The following is a 15,035-nucleotide window of genomic DNA, read 5'->3' on the forward strand; positions in this document are numbered from 1 at the left end:
CTTTGTTAGTTCTTGTGTGAAGTACTTATCAACCTAACCCAGCTGCTTATGGATCCACTGCCTTTTGCTGCCTCCTGCAGCTCCTTTTTCTGCTTCATTATTCTGTCTTTATGTGGCATTTTTGCTCTGAGCCAGACTTTTGGGCGTTAAGGCTTTTAGCCTCACCCATGGGAGTGACCTTTTTAATGGACACCGCTGAAGGAAGGACCCAGGAAGCAAAGAGATATACCAGCAAAACAGCGGATGCAATCTTAATATGATTCTACCTGATCTCGATCTGATATCATATGATATGATCAGATGGTGTAGTCAGGATGAAAGAAAGAGAGAAACAAAGTCAAAGTCAAAACTAAATTCAGCATATGAGAGGTTTGGAATGATGACATGTGTATCTAGCAAAGTGAGAGTGATTAGAACGTCTGGGGTGACAGTGGTGTGGATCGAGAGAGAACGCCAGGTATTTTGGCAGAAACTCTCTAGCTCAAAAGGGAGAATGCTGAGTTGTGATTATAGGACAATGCCACTGGAATTTCAACAGTGCCAACAATTCTACATATTCCCTTGTTCTGGCCATATAAAATCACCTACAAATTACCCCAGGATTTTGTAGAACTTATTTAAGATGATGATGAAGAAAAATAAGTAGTGGTTTGTCCACATTAGTCTTGGCTGATAAGTAAAGTTATAATACATTTTTAGTGATTTTCCATTCATGCATACTACCTACCCAACAATTCTTGCGTAACCTAGATCCACCCTATAGAAATGTGAGCGATATTCAACAATTTCATTTGTTGTCGGGGAGGCTCTGCCCACCGACTCTGCCAATGGGCTGAATGCATAGACTGGACGCAGTTAAGGCAACCAATCGTTTGTCTGATATATTAACAGAGGGGGGCCGAGCAAATGCTGCATTTTGATTCGCTAAGGCTTTCCTATTCCAAAGACCTCACTAAACTAACCAATGCAGTGCCGGTGGCCAGTTTTACAACGCTGTATCCAGCAGTGAGTAACTTCTCTTTTAACATATTTTAGGTGTAAAAACCTCGACGCAGTTTAATAGTTGTATATATCTATGTTCCGAGAAGAGTCAAGGACTGGTATTAGGCCTAATGCCAAGACGTCGGTGTTAAAGTAGAGTAAACGATTGCGTTGTGCCCTCTAGTTGGTTAATGAATCGAAACAATTAGTTGGACTGTTTAACTCTTATTTAGCGTCCAAATTAATTGAAGTTGCAGTGATTCTTGAAGCGGAAGGCGCACTGTGATATGCATGCTAATAAGATAAACGAGTGGTTTCAAATGTTTTCTGTGCATTTGATGCCTCTCCTTCGTCGTGCAAGGAGGGTGATGCAATATCGGTACTGTAGTACTGCTAATATTAGGTTGAAGTCATTTTTACCAGCTTGAGTCTCGATCATTATGCACTGACAGTTTGAACGGTGCACCTTATTGATGTCATTAATCACGTGCAAGCATGATTGGCTCCTGGGTAGACATTGCTGAATCAGTGGTGAAACTCCAGTCAAATAGCGTACTGTGCCAAAAAATGTCTGATAAAAGTTGTTGAATTGGCACAGTTTATTAGTAGACCTATCAGTTGTGAAATTGAGAGTCAGGAAAGGTAATAATTGTTGCAAGTCAAAATGTATTTGCCACAAACATGTTGATGCATTTTTTCCATGAAAACTCACACCGTGTTTATTCATGGTTTAAGAACATACTGTGTACAACAATGGCAACTTTGGAACAGACCAAGGAGACCTTCCGGCGTGCAGATGCAGTGTGCTTTGATGTGGACAGCACGGTCATTCGTGAGGAAGGTATAGATGAGCTGGCCAAGTTCTGCGGAGTCGGCGATGCAGTGCGGGAAATGTATGAATGAGAAGATAAGAACACTTGCCATGAATTATTCCATTGTTTCAAGTTTACACTTTAGCATCTCACATATTTGTGCAAGTGCTTGCAAATCAACTCCTCAAACTAACCTTTTTTTCCACCCTCAGGACTTGCAACGCCATGGGTGGGTCAGTTACTTTCAAAAAAGCTTTGACAGATCGGCTGTCAATCATAAAGTGTTCCAGGGAACAGGTCAACAAGCTTATCACTGACCATCCTCCCCAGTTGACTCCAGGTATTAAGTAAGTTGGTATTGATATTGCTTTTCTTGTTTACCTGCTGTTTTACCTGGGCTTACAGGGACTCATATTTACCACATGGTTTAAGAGTTGTTTGACTGAGAGTGAACTTGCATTGTGTTCCTGTTTCTCCAGAGAGCTTGTTGACCGACTGCATGAGAGAAATGTGAAGGTATTTCTTATCTCTGGAGGATTTCGCTGTATCGTGGAACATGTCGCCAGTCAGCTCAGCATACCTCATGACAATGTCTATGCAAACCGACTTAAGTTCTACTTCAACGGTGAGCAGACCCTGACGTCCCAGAGCTCTCCTGTGGCCTTCTTACAACAGATATCTCTATATAGTAGTGGTGGTCCACATAATTTCAAATATCTGAGATTCAGGGGTGATCATCAGTGGTGGCCTTTCCTCAGGTGAATTCGCAGGTTTTGACGAGACTCAGCCCACTGCAGAGTCGGGTGGCAAGGGCCGAGTCATCAGCATGCTGAAAGAAAAGTATGGCTTTGAGAAGGTGGTGATGATCGGAGATGGTGCCACAGATCTCGAGGCCTGCCCTCCAGCTGTAAGTACTCTTTGTCTTCATACGTATGACCAACTAACCTACTAACTGCAAGACCAAGCAGCAACTATTACGTAACTTGAATCACCAGTGAAATATTAATTAACCAAAGACATTTTATATTGAAATTATGTTGTGTAAAATGACCTCCTTTTTAGAAATCTCTTTAAAATGTGGATTTAAAAATTGTATTACAGAACATTCGATCATTAATAACATCCCCTTTCTCAGTCACAATATAATTGGGTAATTAGTTGTGGGATGCCACTGCCATCCTGTGGCATTTGGTCACAAAACTACTGTTTTTCCTGTAACTCCAGCGCACACACACACACCCTGTGGAATTTGGTCACGTAACTACTGTATGTCAGGTTTTGATTTTGCTCATTCAACTGTGATGTTTGTACAGAGTGCTTTCATTGGGTTCGGGGGAAATGTTGTCAGGCCTCAGGTGAAGGAACGAAGCCTGTGGTACGTCACAAGTTTTGGAGAGCTGCTGAAGGAACTGGAAATGATTTAACCTTTGCCTGAAGGGAGCTACGTTATGTTTTCATGTTTAACTGAAATATTGTACTTCTGTGCCTTTTCTAGTATTTTTTTATTTCATGCAATTTTTAGGCAGATGCACTTTGTGTATGGTGGGATTGTAAATGAAAGCATTTGACATACCTTGAAATGTTTACATACAATATAAAGATCCGTCACAAGGAGGTGTTTTTAAAGATATTCAGTTGATTATTTTAATTAAACATTCCAGTGTTTTATGGCTTTTTTTAAGTAAAAATACTAAACCTGCTGAAGTGTTGCTTGTAACATTGTGCATATTTTTAAATGGAAAGGTTTTTAATTTTGTTACTGACACTAAATAGAGAAGAATAAAGTTTTAATATCTAATGATGGCCCATCTTCCTCAATTCTATACACACAGCCGTAGGAGCATTCCATATATTGTACCATTGAAGGTTTATTGTACAATCACACTAGTACATGTACATATGGTTTGTGCTGACGTTTGTCACGTTGCAATTCCTAGATTTAAAAACATATTGAGGCATGCCACCATTACACTCAACAACCACCTGATCATTTGACAGCTTAAATCTGGATTACAGTTTTCAATCTGGTAACAGTAAAAGCAAATGGAAATGAACACTGACACCTGTGCTGAAACGAAACATACAATCTCGACAACATAATCAATACCCTGAAACAGCAATTAAGACAGAAAAGTCTCTCAAGAGGACTATGTAAGCTTTTAATTTAAAAATGAAGTCAAAGTCACTTGTTCATCCACAGAGTTACATTATTAATGAGTTCTGAAAAACAAGAATAGTGGGAGTGGACATCTGGGTGTCGTTCTGAGTATATGTGGACCTGAATGACTTATCTTTCTTACCTCTTGCATTTCAATTTCCACCAGTGCTTCTGATTTGTAACAATCAACAACATATTGTTGTTCTAATTCTGGTCAGTGTGTTGAAAAGCCATTTAATTCAATAATGTAATCTATAAACAGATAATTTCTATATACAGCAGTGTCTTTAGACACGAGGCTATTTAAGGATAACCAGTGTTACCCAGTTTTTCCTAATGGCCTGCCTCATCTGCCACACTCCTCTCACGTGCCAAGTCGAGAAAACTTCATTGAGAAAATGTAATTACATCTCATGACATTACATGTCATAAATACATATGAAATAAATACATAAATAACTTAGGTCACTGCTCTGGCTATTAAGCACCTTTCAGAAGTGCACCGGGAGAAATATTGTTTGATAAAGCAATGTTATCCACGCAATTCCTAGGCAACTTGTATGCGCAGAATGCCGCTGTTAAGCAGTACTTTGGTTTGTGCCATAAATAGATGACCTCTGACCTACTGACCAGATTTAATTGGACACAGTGTGTCAAGAATCACATCAGGAGGTTTTAATACTCAGGCTAACAAGGTCCACAGACTTTCAGAAGCACGTTTACAATAAGGACATGAACTTCTTGTTTGTGTGTATGTGGTGCAGAGTGGGTGGAAAGGTGTGTGTGTTGCATGGGGTGGGGTGGGGCAATGTTCCATTAGATGGGTACCTTTCAGTACAAACTTCAGTTTGCTGGTGCACAAAATAAATTGGACAAAATAAATTTAGAACGAAAGATGCTGATATTGGTTGGCGGTTGAAGAGGAGCAGAGACTGACGGCAGTGAAAATTCCTAACTGGTCCAGACTCAAGCTTTCGGAAGGCTGTTAGAGATTACTGCATTGGGGATGCCTTCATGGGAATCATTATCCTGGAATCCATGTGCTGAATCAGAGGAACTATGACAAAAGAGACAAGCCATTATGGGCCCCTCTGCTTTAAGCATCACACTCTGCAAAACATTTCTTACATAGTTCAAATAGTTCTTATAGTTGGCTGTATAGAGCATGGGAGCTCAATGTTCACAAACAGGGCTATTAAGTCATATGAATGGAAGCATTCTCATTCCAGAAGTGGAAGCAATGAAATAAAATTCTTTGTGGCTCAGCACACTCATCTCACCTGTGTAGTACACAACCTCATCCCATCCCTCCTTGTGCCAGGCAGCGTTCCTGGTGTTCTCTCGAGTCAGCAGATCTTTGTAGGCTGTAACACACACACACATTCATAAGGACATCTTGGTCTACACCAGCCTGAGTCAGTGTTTAAAGTGTGTGGGAGCCGAGAGGTCCTACCCCACAAATGATGCACCATGTAGAGATTTCCAATTTGAGAGAAGAAGCCGCCCACTGCTTCCTGGTTGTGTTGACGGTATCCAATAGCTCGAGCCCTGCAGACACACAGTAATATTCACACAAAAGACGACCAACACACACAGTAATATTCACACAGAGGACGACCCACAATACTTAAAAAACAGCATTACAAGTGCAGCCGGGTTTTCTGCTTAAACTCTGATTACCATGGACTGATCCCTTGACATTAAAAGCATGCATCAAAAAAGTTTACATCAGTTTCCAGTTCATATGATTCAGTTTCTGATTTGCCCATAATTGCATGGGTTCTTAACATATAGATTAAATCCAAATGGTCATTTTGCTTTACATTGACAAGATAATTTGAGCATTTATTTCTGTCTCTAAATCAATTCCTGTGGATTACACAGACAATATATATCTACAAATCACTGCCAAAAAGCCCAATTCTCAATGGAGAAAATAATCTTGTGAGTTCTTTATACACCTTATGTAACAGAATAATCCGAGTGACTGTGTTCCCCTTTTAGATCTGTTGAGATGCAACAACAACAAGATAAGGCCATGTAGTGAAAAAGATGCCTTTAATGCTGCCTACATGAAAGATAACTGCAAAGACTGTATCATGGCAACAACAAAATATGCCATGGACAATTTATGCTAATGCTCTCTTTGAGAAATGAGAATGAAAATATAATTTGATCTTCAGGGAATTCTTTTAATAAGGCCCTAAAAGAAATGAACTGAAAATTAAGATTTCATGTGCCAAAATGTAGGCTAAGTACAGAAGAGTAAATTAAATATGATCAGACGGCCTTACCAGTAATTACCCCACTCAATCATGGTCCCGGGCTGAGGAGGAAGCACAGTAAATGATACTGGTCATCTAACCATCCACCTGTACAGTCAGAGAACTGCTGAAATGTATCACTGATTATATCCCCATTACCAGTTGTTAAAAAACACTAGACTAGCACTAGCAAAAACACTAACAGTCTTCTAAACTGCAGTGGATCTTGCTGACCCTCATACTTACTCTTAACTGGTAGGACCTGAGCTCGTAGATATTGGGCCCATCTCTGGGGACGGGCTCATTCCAGAAGCTGAACTCCAACAGCAGCTGGTTCCTGCGGGAGAGCAGCATCTTCCCTCTCTCCTGTCTGTACTCCATGAACTCCTACACGGGGCCAAACAGGACAGGACCAGCACTCAACACCACGTACAGTCAGCTAAAGTGATCTGCTAGCGATGTAGCATTCATCTCAGCGCGGTTATCCGTTAGTGAAAACTGACCAAAAGCCAACGCAGCTCACCGCATCTCACCTTGTTATTTTTTAGTTTGTTCATCACTTCAGTTAGGGCTGGATAGCCTCCCCGGTATCGCCACAGGTGAACTATACAAAACAAGCATGACCATGCAGTGAGTGCACTCGACATGTATCAAAATGACTAAAGATGTATCATAAATACTGAACACCATGATGACCATTCATTGTAATACAATATTCTGTTCAAACCATTAATCCGTTATGTAAAACAAAACATTAAACTTAATATCAGACACAACTGTAACACTGAGTCAATACAGTATACATACAGTGGATATTAGTGTTATAAAGATTATACAGTGCATATTAGTGTTGTAAAGATATTTGAAATAGACCGTTTAATATCTGAACAAATTTGAGAAATGGCATAACTATCAAGTACAGATGAAATACAAGCACTGAGAGCTATGCATAATCTACGATAGTCTATCTATCATCTTAGTCATAATCTATCAAATTTCTGTGATTTTAACCAGGATTTGCGAGCTCAGATTCCATATCCTACCAGCCTGATCCTGCTCTCCATACCAGGTATTCCAAGTTCCCACTAGTTCACATGGGTAGTACTTATCAGCATGAATGGATGGCAAAACCTCCTCACTGTGAACAGAGGTGTGGATACTTTTCACCTGGCACAGATCAGGGGTTTAAGAGATTCTCAAGTTTGTGTATATAACTGCAAATGCTACCGATTGTATGCGCTGTAAGAATACCAAGTTTGTGTGAAGACCCTGCATGCATTATTACCATGCAAGTGTGTTAGAGATGTTTTTTGGAGGAGTGCACAGTATACATCGAGCACAACTTCAGAGTAAACAATAGCAGATCTCAAAAATAACTACAGACAGGCGAAACAAGATCAAGACTTAACATGATTGTTTACACACCAGAGTTGGTTGTATGCCTCCAGGCACTCAGGTTTCACATTGTGAACTAAAAGAGAATAACCATCTGATTAGAAGTATATTTGGTATTATGACAACACAGGCAACAGAAGAGTAGGTGATTTCATAAGGTCACTGTGTACAACTAATGAGTAAGAAATGAGTTTGTTCCTCAACTTTACTTACACTGAATTTTATATAAGTTACTGTCCTCCTTCTTGGCAAGTAGATTAGAGTGTGCATCCTTTCGGGGATCAACTTTGCGCACAAACAGCGACTTAAACCAGCTGTCTTCTCGTTGTTTATTACTAGATACTGACAAAGTCCTGAAAATCATACAGAAAACATTAAAATACTTTCAGAGAAGATGTGAAATGAAACAACTGTTACTGCCCTATGACTAAAGTGTTAACATGTCCAAAGAGACATTCTTTAACCACTGTGTGATTAACTGAATAACTGTTCTAAAATCTGACACCGGGTTAATCATTCTAACACCAGTAATTAAGCAAAAACGTATTTACTCGAGTCTGATTCTAAGGACTTTTGATAGGAAGCTTTTCTTTTAAAACAGAAAGGGTCATGCGGTAGCTTAAAGAAAACTGCTGGGCCCTTATTTTAAAAGGCAACACTGCAGATACTCTTATTATGCTACATAGTAGCAACATACAATATACGACACATTTTCAACAAATTATGCATCCGGTTATTGCTTCCTCTAATACACCTTGAGATGTTAGCCTGCTACATTGTTACTACAGTTCCCAAACAAATATATCTGTCATTGCAGCAGTACACTCCCTAGCTTACATTGATGCACTGGTACTTGTAAACCACAAATATGCCTGTGGCATTTGTAAAAAGACAATAAATTAATCTAGCTTTTCGCGTTGAACCTGGTTATTTACTAAGCTTGATATTTAGATGGTAGCTACATTTATGACCTTGAACAATAAAGGCTTTTATTTGTCCCCACGTAAAGAAGTAGAGTAGGGCAGCGTAAATATCTTGAATCCAAGTCCACCTAAGCTATTTAACGGAAGCACTGAACAGCATTAAAATGTTTCATTTTAGCTGTATAACGTTACCTGAATAAAAACACAAGAGCCTTGTAATCAACTCAGCATCTTAGGCTACATGTTAGCATCTCCTACAGCCAACAAGCATCAAGATACTGCCCACTCGCGCGTCTTTTTCACACAGGCAACGCATACATTCACAGAAATGACAGATCCCCGACAAAATCACCGCACCTGATCACATCAATGACCTGTCCTTTCGTCCGGGCCTTGTTTTTAACCTGATTCAGGCCATTGGCACCCTTCTGAAGGACTCGAGCCGCCATCTTTCAGTGACAGCACTGTAGAGTCCACGCAGAGCAGAGTTAATCTTATGTCAATAATACGCATTACCTGCAGAGGGTAGTAGGGGACCATGTATGTCATTTACAGTGTGTCGTGCATGCAAGAATGCTATTTTTTCTAAGCATGAAACGTTTTATGTTACAGTGTTATTAAAATAAATAACTTTATGATCTTGGATTCTGAACCAAGTAGGCTAGGCTTGTAATGGCAGTTAAGATTAGTAGCAAAGAGGGGAAAACAGCCTCCTATGATAGATACTTGTTTTCTGATAGGGTTTAAACATTGCCTACAGGTGTACTTCTTCAGTCACTCAATAGGGCCTCTAAAAAGAAGCTCATAGACATTCACATGCACAAAAGAAAAAATGCAAACAACAAACAAATATGGACTATCACCAAAGAGGTTTATTTGTTGGAAATAACAATCAGTGATCAAATGGTCAGTAAAAAAAAGTCAAACGTTATGTATTAGACAGAGTACTGGGAGGTCTTTGGTTAAATAGAAAACAAAAACATAAAACCTCTTCAAAATCAGGCATTTTAGGAGAATGGCACCCATTAAATCTATCAAACAAATGTGGCGCTTCTCTCGGCGTGAGGCAATCCTGTATGTGAATGCCACATGTGCAGCGACTCGTATCCAGTTAGCTCCACGCTCGGCTCAGCATTGGCTAAGGTTGGTGACAAGTCTGTTGGAGTGGACAGGGAACTGAACAAGTCATAATCAAAGTTTTGGAAGGGGTCACTTGTCACGCCTCTGCGGGCCTTTTCGGGACGGTCAGGGTGGTTCTTAAGCTCCAGGATCAGCTCCATAGGCGTCTTCTGCAGGAGCTGAGAGTCAAAGGAGGTGCCGAAGAAGAAGCGCTGCATCTTGAATCGCTCCAAACAGTGCAGACGCTGGGCTGGGATCTTGCAGAGGAGCTACAAGAGAAAACAAGGGTGGATGAAAAGAGGTATTTCACCAGACTGTATTTGGGCTTTATTCTATCACAGCTAAAATTACATTGCCAGCCTGAAACTGTTGTATGCTAAATTCAGCTATATGCTTAATAGAATTTAAGTAATGAAACAGTCAGTCACTGTTCTGTCAGAACAGAACGGAACAGTCCATCTTTTGTAAATACAGACTGTGTAACCACTTTCAATATCAATACTAATGTAGTGATAGCTGTCTCTGAATGATGGGTATTGAAGGTCAGGCAAAACTACTCACGTCTGTGAGAAGCAGGGACAGTGCTGGGCTGAACGTGTCGGGCATATCGTATGCACATCTTTTCACTCTCCCCAGCATTCGGCCATGATCAGGCTCTGGAGGAATGGGAAACTGTACAGGAAGAGGAAACAGATCCATTAGTTGACTATATTGGCTTTTTGGTGAGGCACTCCAAGTCATTAGTGTTTGTCTGATTGAATGCAATAACTGAAGGCATGTATATTAAAATTAATATGCACCTTTCCAGTGGCCAATGCGTACAGCAGAATACCAAGCGACCACCAATCAGCAGCATGGTTGTAAGGACCCCCAGCCAGCACCTCAGGAGCTGTGGGAGGAGGTGTATATATAGGTTTACCCAACACTACATGACATGTGGAAGCAATATGAAAACACAGGACAACTATAGTATGTACTTGTACTATGAGACCAGGATCACATTTCAGATAGTACTTTCAACACAAAGAATGGACATTCCGCCAGGTTGTAGTCCCAGGGCCTACTAACCCATATATTGGATTGTCCCACAGATGGTGTATGCCCTTCCCCCACGCTCCAAGCGTCGAGACAGCCCAAAGTCAGCCAAGCGCAGGTGACCTGGATCCCAACATGACATGAATACACCGCATTAGGCCTCTCCAGAACATCCAGTGGAGTTCACTGATGGCTGAGATTTGCACACTGGTCGAACAGTTATGGGTATTACACAGGAGTTACTGATCCTGACAGACACTAGTCAGAGTTAAAATGATTGGCTAAAAAATATATATATATATTTTTAAATAGGCTAACAAGCCGCTAAGCTTATCTAACTTGTGCAACTTTTTTATAGCTTCATATCTTTGAAATGTCTCAAGATTATTTAATTTACTAAACATGGCAGCATGACAACAAAGTGAGCCTAATCACTGCTCCTAAAATTTTACCTTGGTCAGTTAAGAGAACATTCTCCATCTGTAAGAAAAGACAATACATAAAATATAAATAAAATAAAGTGAAATAAAAAAAAAAAAATCAAAGTAAATAAAATTGATATATAATTGATATCTAAGCTGATCATACCTTCACATCTCTGTGCATGATTCCAAAATCATGTAAACACCCTATAGACAACACCACAATGGTTAGTAACATCTATCGGTCCACATAAAAAAAACTACAACAAAACTGGTGCTTTTACTTGTGTTAGATAATCAGTCCAGTTGTGCTTTATATAAAACGCAGACATTCTGATGAGTCAGACTTTCTTTAAAAAGTGTCTTAAATTCAGCTGCAAAAACACAGCTGCAGATCCCAATTGCCCAAGGCAGGGTCGTGTGGTGCATGACTATGTCAGCAGAGTTGGAGACTCCCGGATGAACTACTGTACAGCCTGCTCAAATACTGTTTTCTTATAGACTAATTTTTATGTGTATTCTTTTGTATTGATCCCTATTATGACAGGGATATCAAACTCCCATCACTGAATTTTGATTATCCTTCAAGTCTTAGCAGATCCATCAAATAGTTCCAATGCTTTAAAAAGTCAGCTTCAAGGGTGAATGAGTGAGTGAGTAAGTGAGTGAGTGAGTGTTCTATCAATCAGCTCCATGAATTTCTTCCACATGACCTGCCCTGGCCTTGGCCTGTCATCTTGTGTCTCACTCACCCAGGGCACAGCCCAGCTCTGCTGCGTACACCCGCACCTCCGCCTCCTCAAACTGGCCATTCAGAGTCCAGTAGGTGTACAAGTCCCCAGTGCTACAGTAGTCACACACTGTGAACAACAGAGATGTCGTGTTTTAAAATATCTGAATGGTAAAAATGTTTAACCCTTGACATGCAGTCGAGTTCAATTATTGTCAAATATCTACACAATTGCGACATATCAATTTGGCCATAGACCACAAAAATGGCAAATTTTTCCTGAATGATTTGAGGAACATCGAAGTGCATTTTTACACAAAGCAGTATGTCCAACTACATTCTAGACACGCACGTCACATACACAAACACACGGCTAGAAATCAGAGCATGAAACAGCACCCAATTAGGAAATGGATTTCCAAACCACAGGAGAGCACAGGGAACAACGTGTGAGAACAGGCACAGAGCTGGTCAGGTAGGTTCTAAAATACACACTGCAGTGAGCAAGATGTACCACAGGAGTTGAAGCTAAAGGGGTTCAAAACATTGAAAGGTAGGGCTGAGTGGAGAGGCAAGACAGTGTTTGGAAAAAAGAAAAAGTGAAAAAAGCTATAAAAGGGGAAAGGTTGAAAAAAATCAGAATATTTCTATAAGGCCTGACACACTTCAAGCTGTGTCGTGTGATTGTGGCAACAACATAATAAAAATTGCAAAGTGAAATATTTGAACAAATTTCACAAAAAGGGTAGGGTGAGGTGGGGTTGAGGTTGGGGTTGGCAGGAGGAGGCATGTGAGGGGTGGAAGGTGGGGTATCACTGGGCACTCTCTGCTGTGCACTGAAGGACTCACTAATAAAGAGGTGGCGCTGAGTCTGCCAACAGTCCAGGAGATTGTGAAGAAATGGGTGTCTGACCTGCCTCTGAAAGCCAGTCAGTAAATCAATACAAACAAACAAACAAACAAACAAACAAACATACATGGAATCAGCATAGATATGGAGTATGAGCATGAAGTGGATATGATTTCTTTTACGCGTGTGATCTGGTAAAAGTTCGAAACCATATAATTATAGGGCACAATGTGAAGATGAAATTCATGTTAAAAGCAAGCGGACAGCAAGCGGACAGACAACCAGTGAGGGAACCACCTGGTGAATCTCATCGCGACCTGGTTCAGTCAAGCCAAGTTGGGCACAGCCTATCGAGTTAACAGTTAATCTCTTAGTATGTGACAGACCTACCTGAATGATGACCTCCTCCTTTGACTGCTCCAGCACACCATGCTTCAGTATCTCAGACTTGGGCATAACCTGACCAAAGGCAAAAACAGAACAAAATATGAATCTGTAAACATTCATGAAATTGAAATATGTCAGAACACAATGTAGCCTACTATGTAGTGTATAAATATTAACCTTGACTGCGTAAATTTTCTCTTCTGAGCAGTCCTTTACTTTCAGGATGGGTCCAAAGGAACCTTTGGCAATGAGTTCCAAAATCTATGAAGCAGTGCAGCAATACAATAAATATGGCTCATCAATACACAATACATGAAATTGTACTTTCAAGCACTAAACTGACACTAACTTGTAACCAAATTGATATGAATAGCCTATCTGAAATCTGGTGTTTCAACTAAATGTCCAGTAGGCTACTGCAAGTGAAAGTTCCATAACTTCAATACAATGGAACATTGACTTGTGTGTTATAGGAGGGTTCTCCACCTGGAAGTTGACTTGTCCAGTGAAGCTGCGGTGTGGAAACTCTGGCAGGAAAAGCGAGATGAAGCCAGGCAGTGTCCACTCCATCTGAGGCCTCTCGGGAGCCGGGAGCAGGGACTCCGGGATGGAGGATTGCCTGTCTTGGAGCATTCGACTGGTGGGCTGGCTGAGTACGCTTAGGTGACGATTGCGTAGCACTCCGGTGACAGACAGGAACACTTGCCATCCTGGGACAGTTGACCTGTCCACAGATGGGGTCTGTTTCTGGATTAAAGATGGCAGCAAGTCGCCTGTGTTAGTGAGCATCTTAATCCATGTGCCGGTTGCTTTCTCAGCTATATGTAGGCTATGCCATATCTAAATATTAAGAGCACACATACAAAACCATTGCGAATTAACGGACCTAGGCCTACAGCTCAGAGTTATTCCACGGTGAGTTTATGGTATTTGTGATTTTAACCACGCTGACAGCTCTGCCAGAGCATACAACAACAGGATTAAGCCGTTTAGACAAAGCTTGTCCACTGAAAAACAGACTAGTCAGAGCCCACTGCATCTTGCGTCACAGATTAAATGCACTTCACCGACTTCAAAACACACTTGGGTCTCCCTTGTCTTTGATACAATGTAACAGCGCTCTGTCCACAGAGTCACACTATATCTCAGTCTGTGTATCCAAAAAAGATTTGATCAAACTGCTTCGTAGGCTAAATGGGACTACAGTGGGCTATCGTGTGACTATAATTGTAGGCATATCACTGATATCACTCGCGGAGTCGCATATCTTGGAGCACTTACCTTGTCTTTGCTGACGTTCGCACCCATCACATATTTATGTTCGTTGATTTACAACTTGGGCCTATTCTTATTAAGTTTAAAAAATTATCGTCGGTTTTTCTGTGCCGTTGTTGGGACATCTTCAATGTCGCAGCTAGAAAGCGCGCTTTAACCCATCTCACAACCTAGCACAACCGTGGTCAGGATCACATTGGGAACAACAAAAAAATCAACAGCTTTTTTTGTCTGTAACTCTCATCCGAAAATATATCTCTTCAACATCCTTTCAGCTACAGCGGGCTTGTCGGTCTGAACGGGATAACACAGTACTTAGGCTTCAAACAGAATGACTCCAAACCCCGCCCCATCATTATTATATCTAGACACCTCCTACACACAAGGCTGCCGCCATCAAATGAGAGGGAATTATAAAACCTATAGGGCTACTTATTTGTCTATAACTTATTCATAATACTATTAAATCAAAATAAAATAAAAAAAAGAATATAACATTTCCAACTCATAAAACACCTAAAAATATACCCTGGCAGAGCTCTTTTTTCTTTCTTTCTGAAATTCAACTTAATCCTAGGTTTAGTGAAAGATGATACGTCATCTGAAAACCACTGTTGATCCGTCAGTTATGTCATACCACATAGATCTTTGGGGTATTGAATGTGGCCATCTGTGTCCGGTTGC

The 15,035-nt window shown here is 40.6% G+C and overlaps 3 protein-coding genes across 4 annotated transcripts; 1 reads left to right on the plus strand and 2 right to left on the minus strand.

Moving 5' to 3' along the window:
• Nucleotides 1-936: 936 nt before the first annotated feature.
• psph (phosphoserine phosphatase) lies at nt 937-3,471 on the plus strand. Of its 2 annotated transcripts, none has more exons than XM_048265298.1 (6): nt 937-1,005; nt 1,717-1,874; nt 2,006-2,140; nt 2,273-2,418; nt 2,552-2,700; nt 3,107-3,471. In XM_048265298.1, exons 2-6 carry the CDS (start codon nt 1,735-1,737, stop codon nt 3,215-3,217), a joined length of 681 nt encoding a protein of 226 aa, XP_048121255.1. In that variant the 5' UTR covers nt 937-1,005; nt 1,717-1,734; the 3' UTR covers nt 3,218-3,471. The 2 variants fall into 2 exon arrangements, with proteins under 2 accessions (XP_048121255.1, XP_048121254.1); XM_048265297.1 differs by lacking the exon at nt 937-1,005 and adding an exon at nt 1,065-1,623.
• A 170-nt stretch (nt 3,472-3,641) lies between these two features.
• On the minus strand, nt 3,642-9,023 carry nipsnap2 (nipsnap homolog 2). The gene is made up of 10 exons (XM_048265296.1): nt 8,891-9,023; nt 7,824-7,963; nt 7,641-7,686; nt 7,259-7,353; nt 6,749-6,819; nt 6,462-6,602; nt 6,246-6,277; nt 5,405-5,499; nt 5,232-5,315; nt 3,642-5,008 (listed from the first exon to the last, which is right to left on the minus strand). Exons 1-10 carry the CDS (start codon nt 8,980-8,982, stop codon nt 4,944-4,946), a joined length of 861 nt encoding a protein of 286 aa, XP_048121253.1. The 5' UTR covers nt 8,983-9,023; the 3' UTR covers nt 3,642-4,943.
• A 360-nt stretch (nt 9,024-9,383) lies between these two features.
• On the minus strand, nt 9,384-14,677 carry rskra (ribosomal protein S6 kinase related a). The gene is made up of 12 exons (XM_048263882.1): nt 14,358-14,677; nt 13,563-13,823; nt 13,254-13,337; nt 13,080-13,148; nt 12,689-12,758; nt 11,862-11,969; nt 11,276-11,316; nt 11,140-11,167; nt 10,721-10,810; nt 10,453-10,541; nt 10,214-10,324; nt 9,384-9,921 (listed from the first exon to the last, which is right to left on the minus strand). Exons 1-12 carry the CDS (start codon nt 14,382-14,384, stop codon nt 9,568-9,570), a joined length of 1,332 nt encoding a protein of 443 aa, XP_048119839.1. The 5' UTR covers nt 14,385-14,677; the 3' UTR covers nt 9,384-9,567.
• Nucleotides 14,678-15,035: the final 358 nt, after the last annotated feature.

The sequence above is a fragment of the Alosa alosa genome, chromosome 15, assembly GCF_017589495.1.
Source record: "Alosa alosa isolate M-15738 ecotype Scorff River chromosome 15, AALO_Geno_1.1, whole genome shotgun sequence".
NCBI lineage: Eukaryota > Metazoa > Chordata > Actinopteri > Clupeiformes > Clupeidae > Alosa > Alosa alosa.

What these genes read in the sequence shown, in the direction of transcription:
- psph (XM_048265298.1), top strand. Translation starts at nt 1,735, where the DNA reads ATGGCAACTTTGGAACAGACCAAGGAGACCTTCCGGCGTGCAGATGCA. An exon ending in CAGTTGACTCCAGGTATTAA is followed by an intron (nt 2,141 to 2,272) that starts GTAAGTTGGTAT and finishes CTGTTTCTCCAG; the next exon opens with AGAGCTTGTTGACCGACTGC. An exon ending in TCGAGGCCTGCCCTCCAGCT is followed by an intron (nt 2,701 to 3,106) that starts GTAAGTACTCTT and finishes ATGTTTGTACAG; the next exon opens with AGTGCTTTCATTGGGTTCGG.
- nipsnap2 (XM_048265296.1), bottom strand. Translation starts at nt 8,982, where the DNA reads ATGGCGGCTCGAGTCCTTCAGAAGGGTGCCAATGGCCTGAATCAGGTT. An exon ending in TGGAGAGCAGGATCAGGCTG is followed by an intron (nt 6,820 to 7,258) that starts GTAGGATATGGA and finishes TGTTTTGTATAG; the next exon opens with TTCACCTGTGGCGATACCGG. An exon ending in TGAGGTTGTGTACTACACAG is followed by an intron (nt 5,009 to 5,231) that starts GTGAGATGAGTG and finishes CTTTTGTCATAG; the next exon opens with TTCCTCTGATTCAGCACATG.
- rskra (XM_048263882.1), bottom strand. Translation starts at nt 14,384, where the DNA reads ATGGGTGCGAACGTCAGCAAAGACAAG. An exon ending in AGAAAATTTACGCAGTCAAG is followed by an intron (nt 13,149 to 13,253) that starts GTTAATATTTAT and finishes GCCTTTGGTCAG; the next exon opens with GTTATGCCCAAGTCTGAGAT. An exon ending in TGTTCTCTTAACTGACCAAG is followed by an intron (nt 10,811 to 11,139) that starts GTAAAATTTTAG and finishes GTTGGGATCCAG; the next exon opens with GTCACCTGCGCTTGGCTGAC.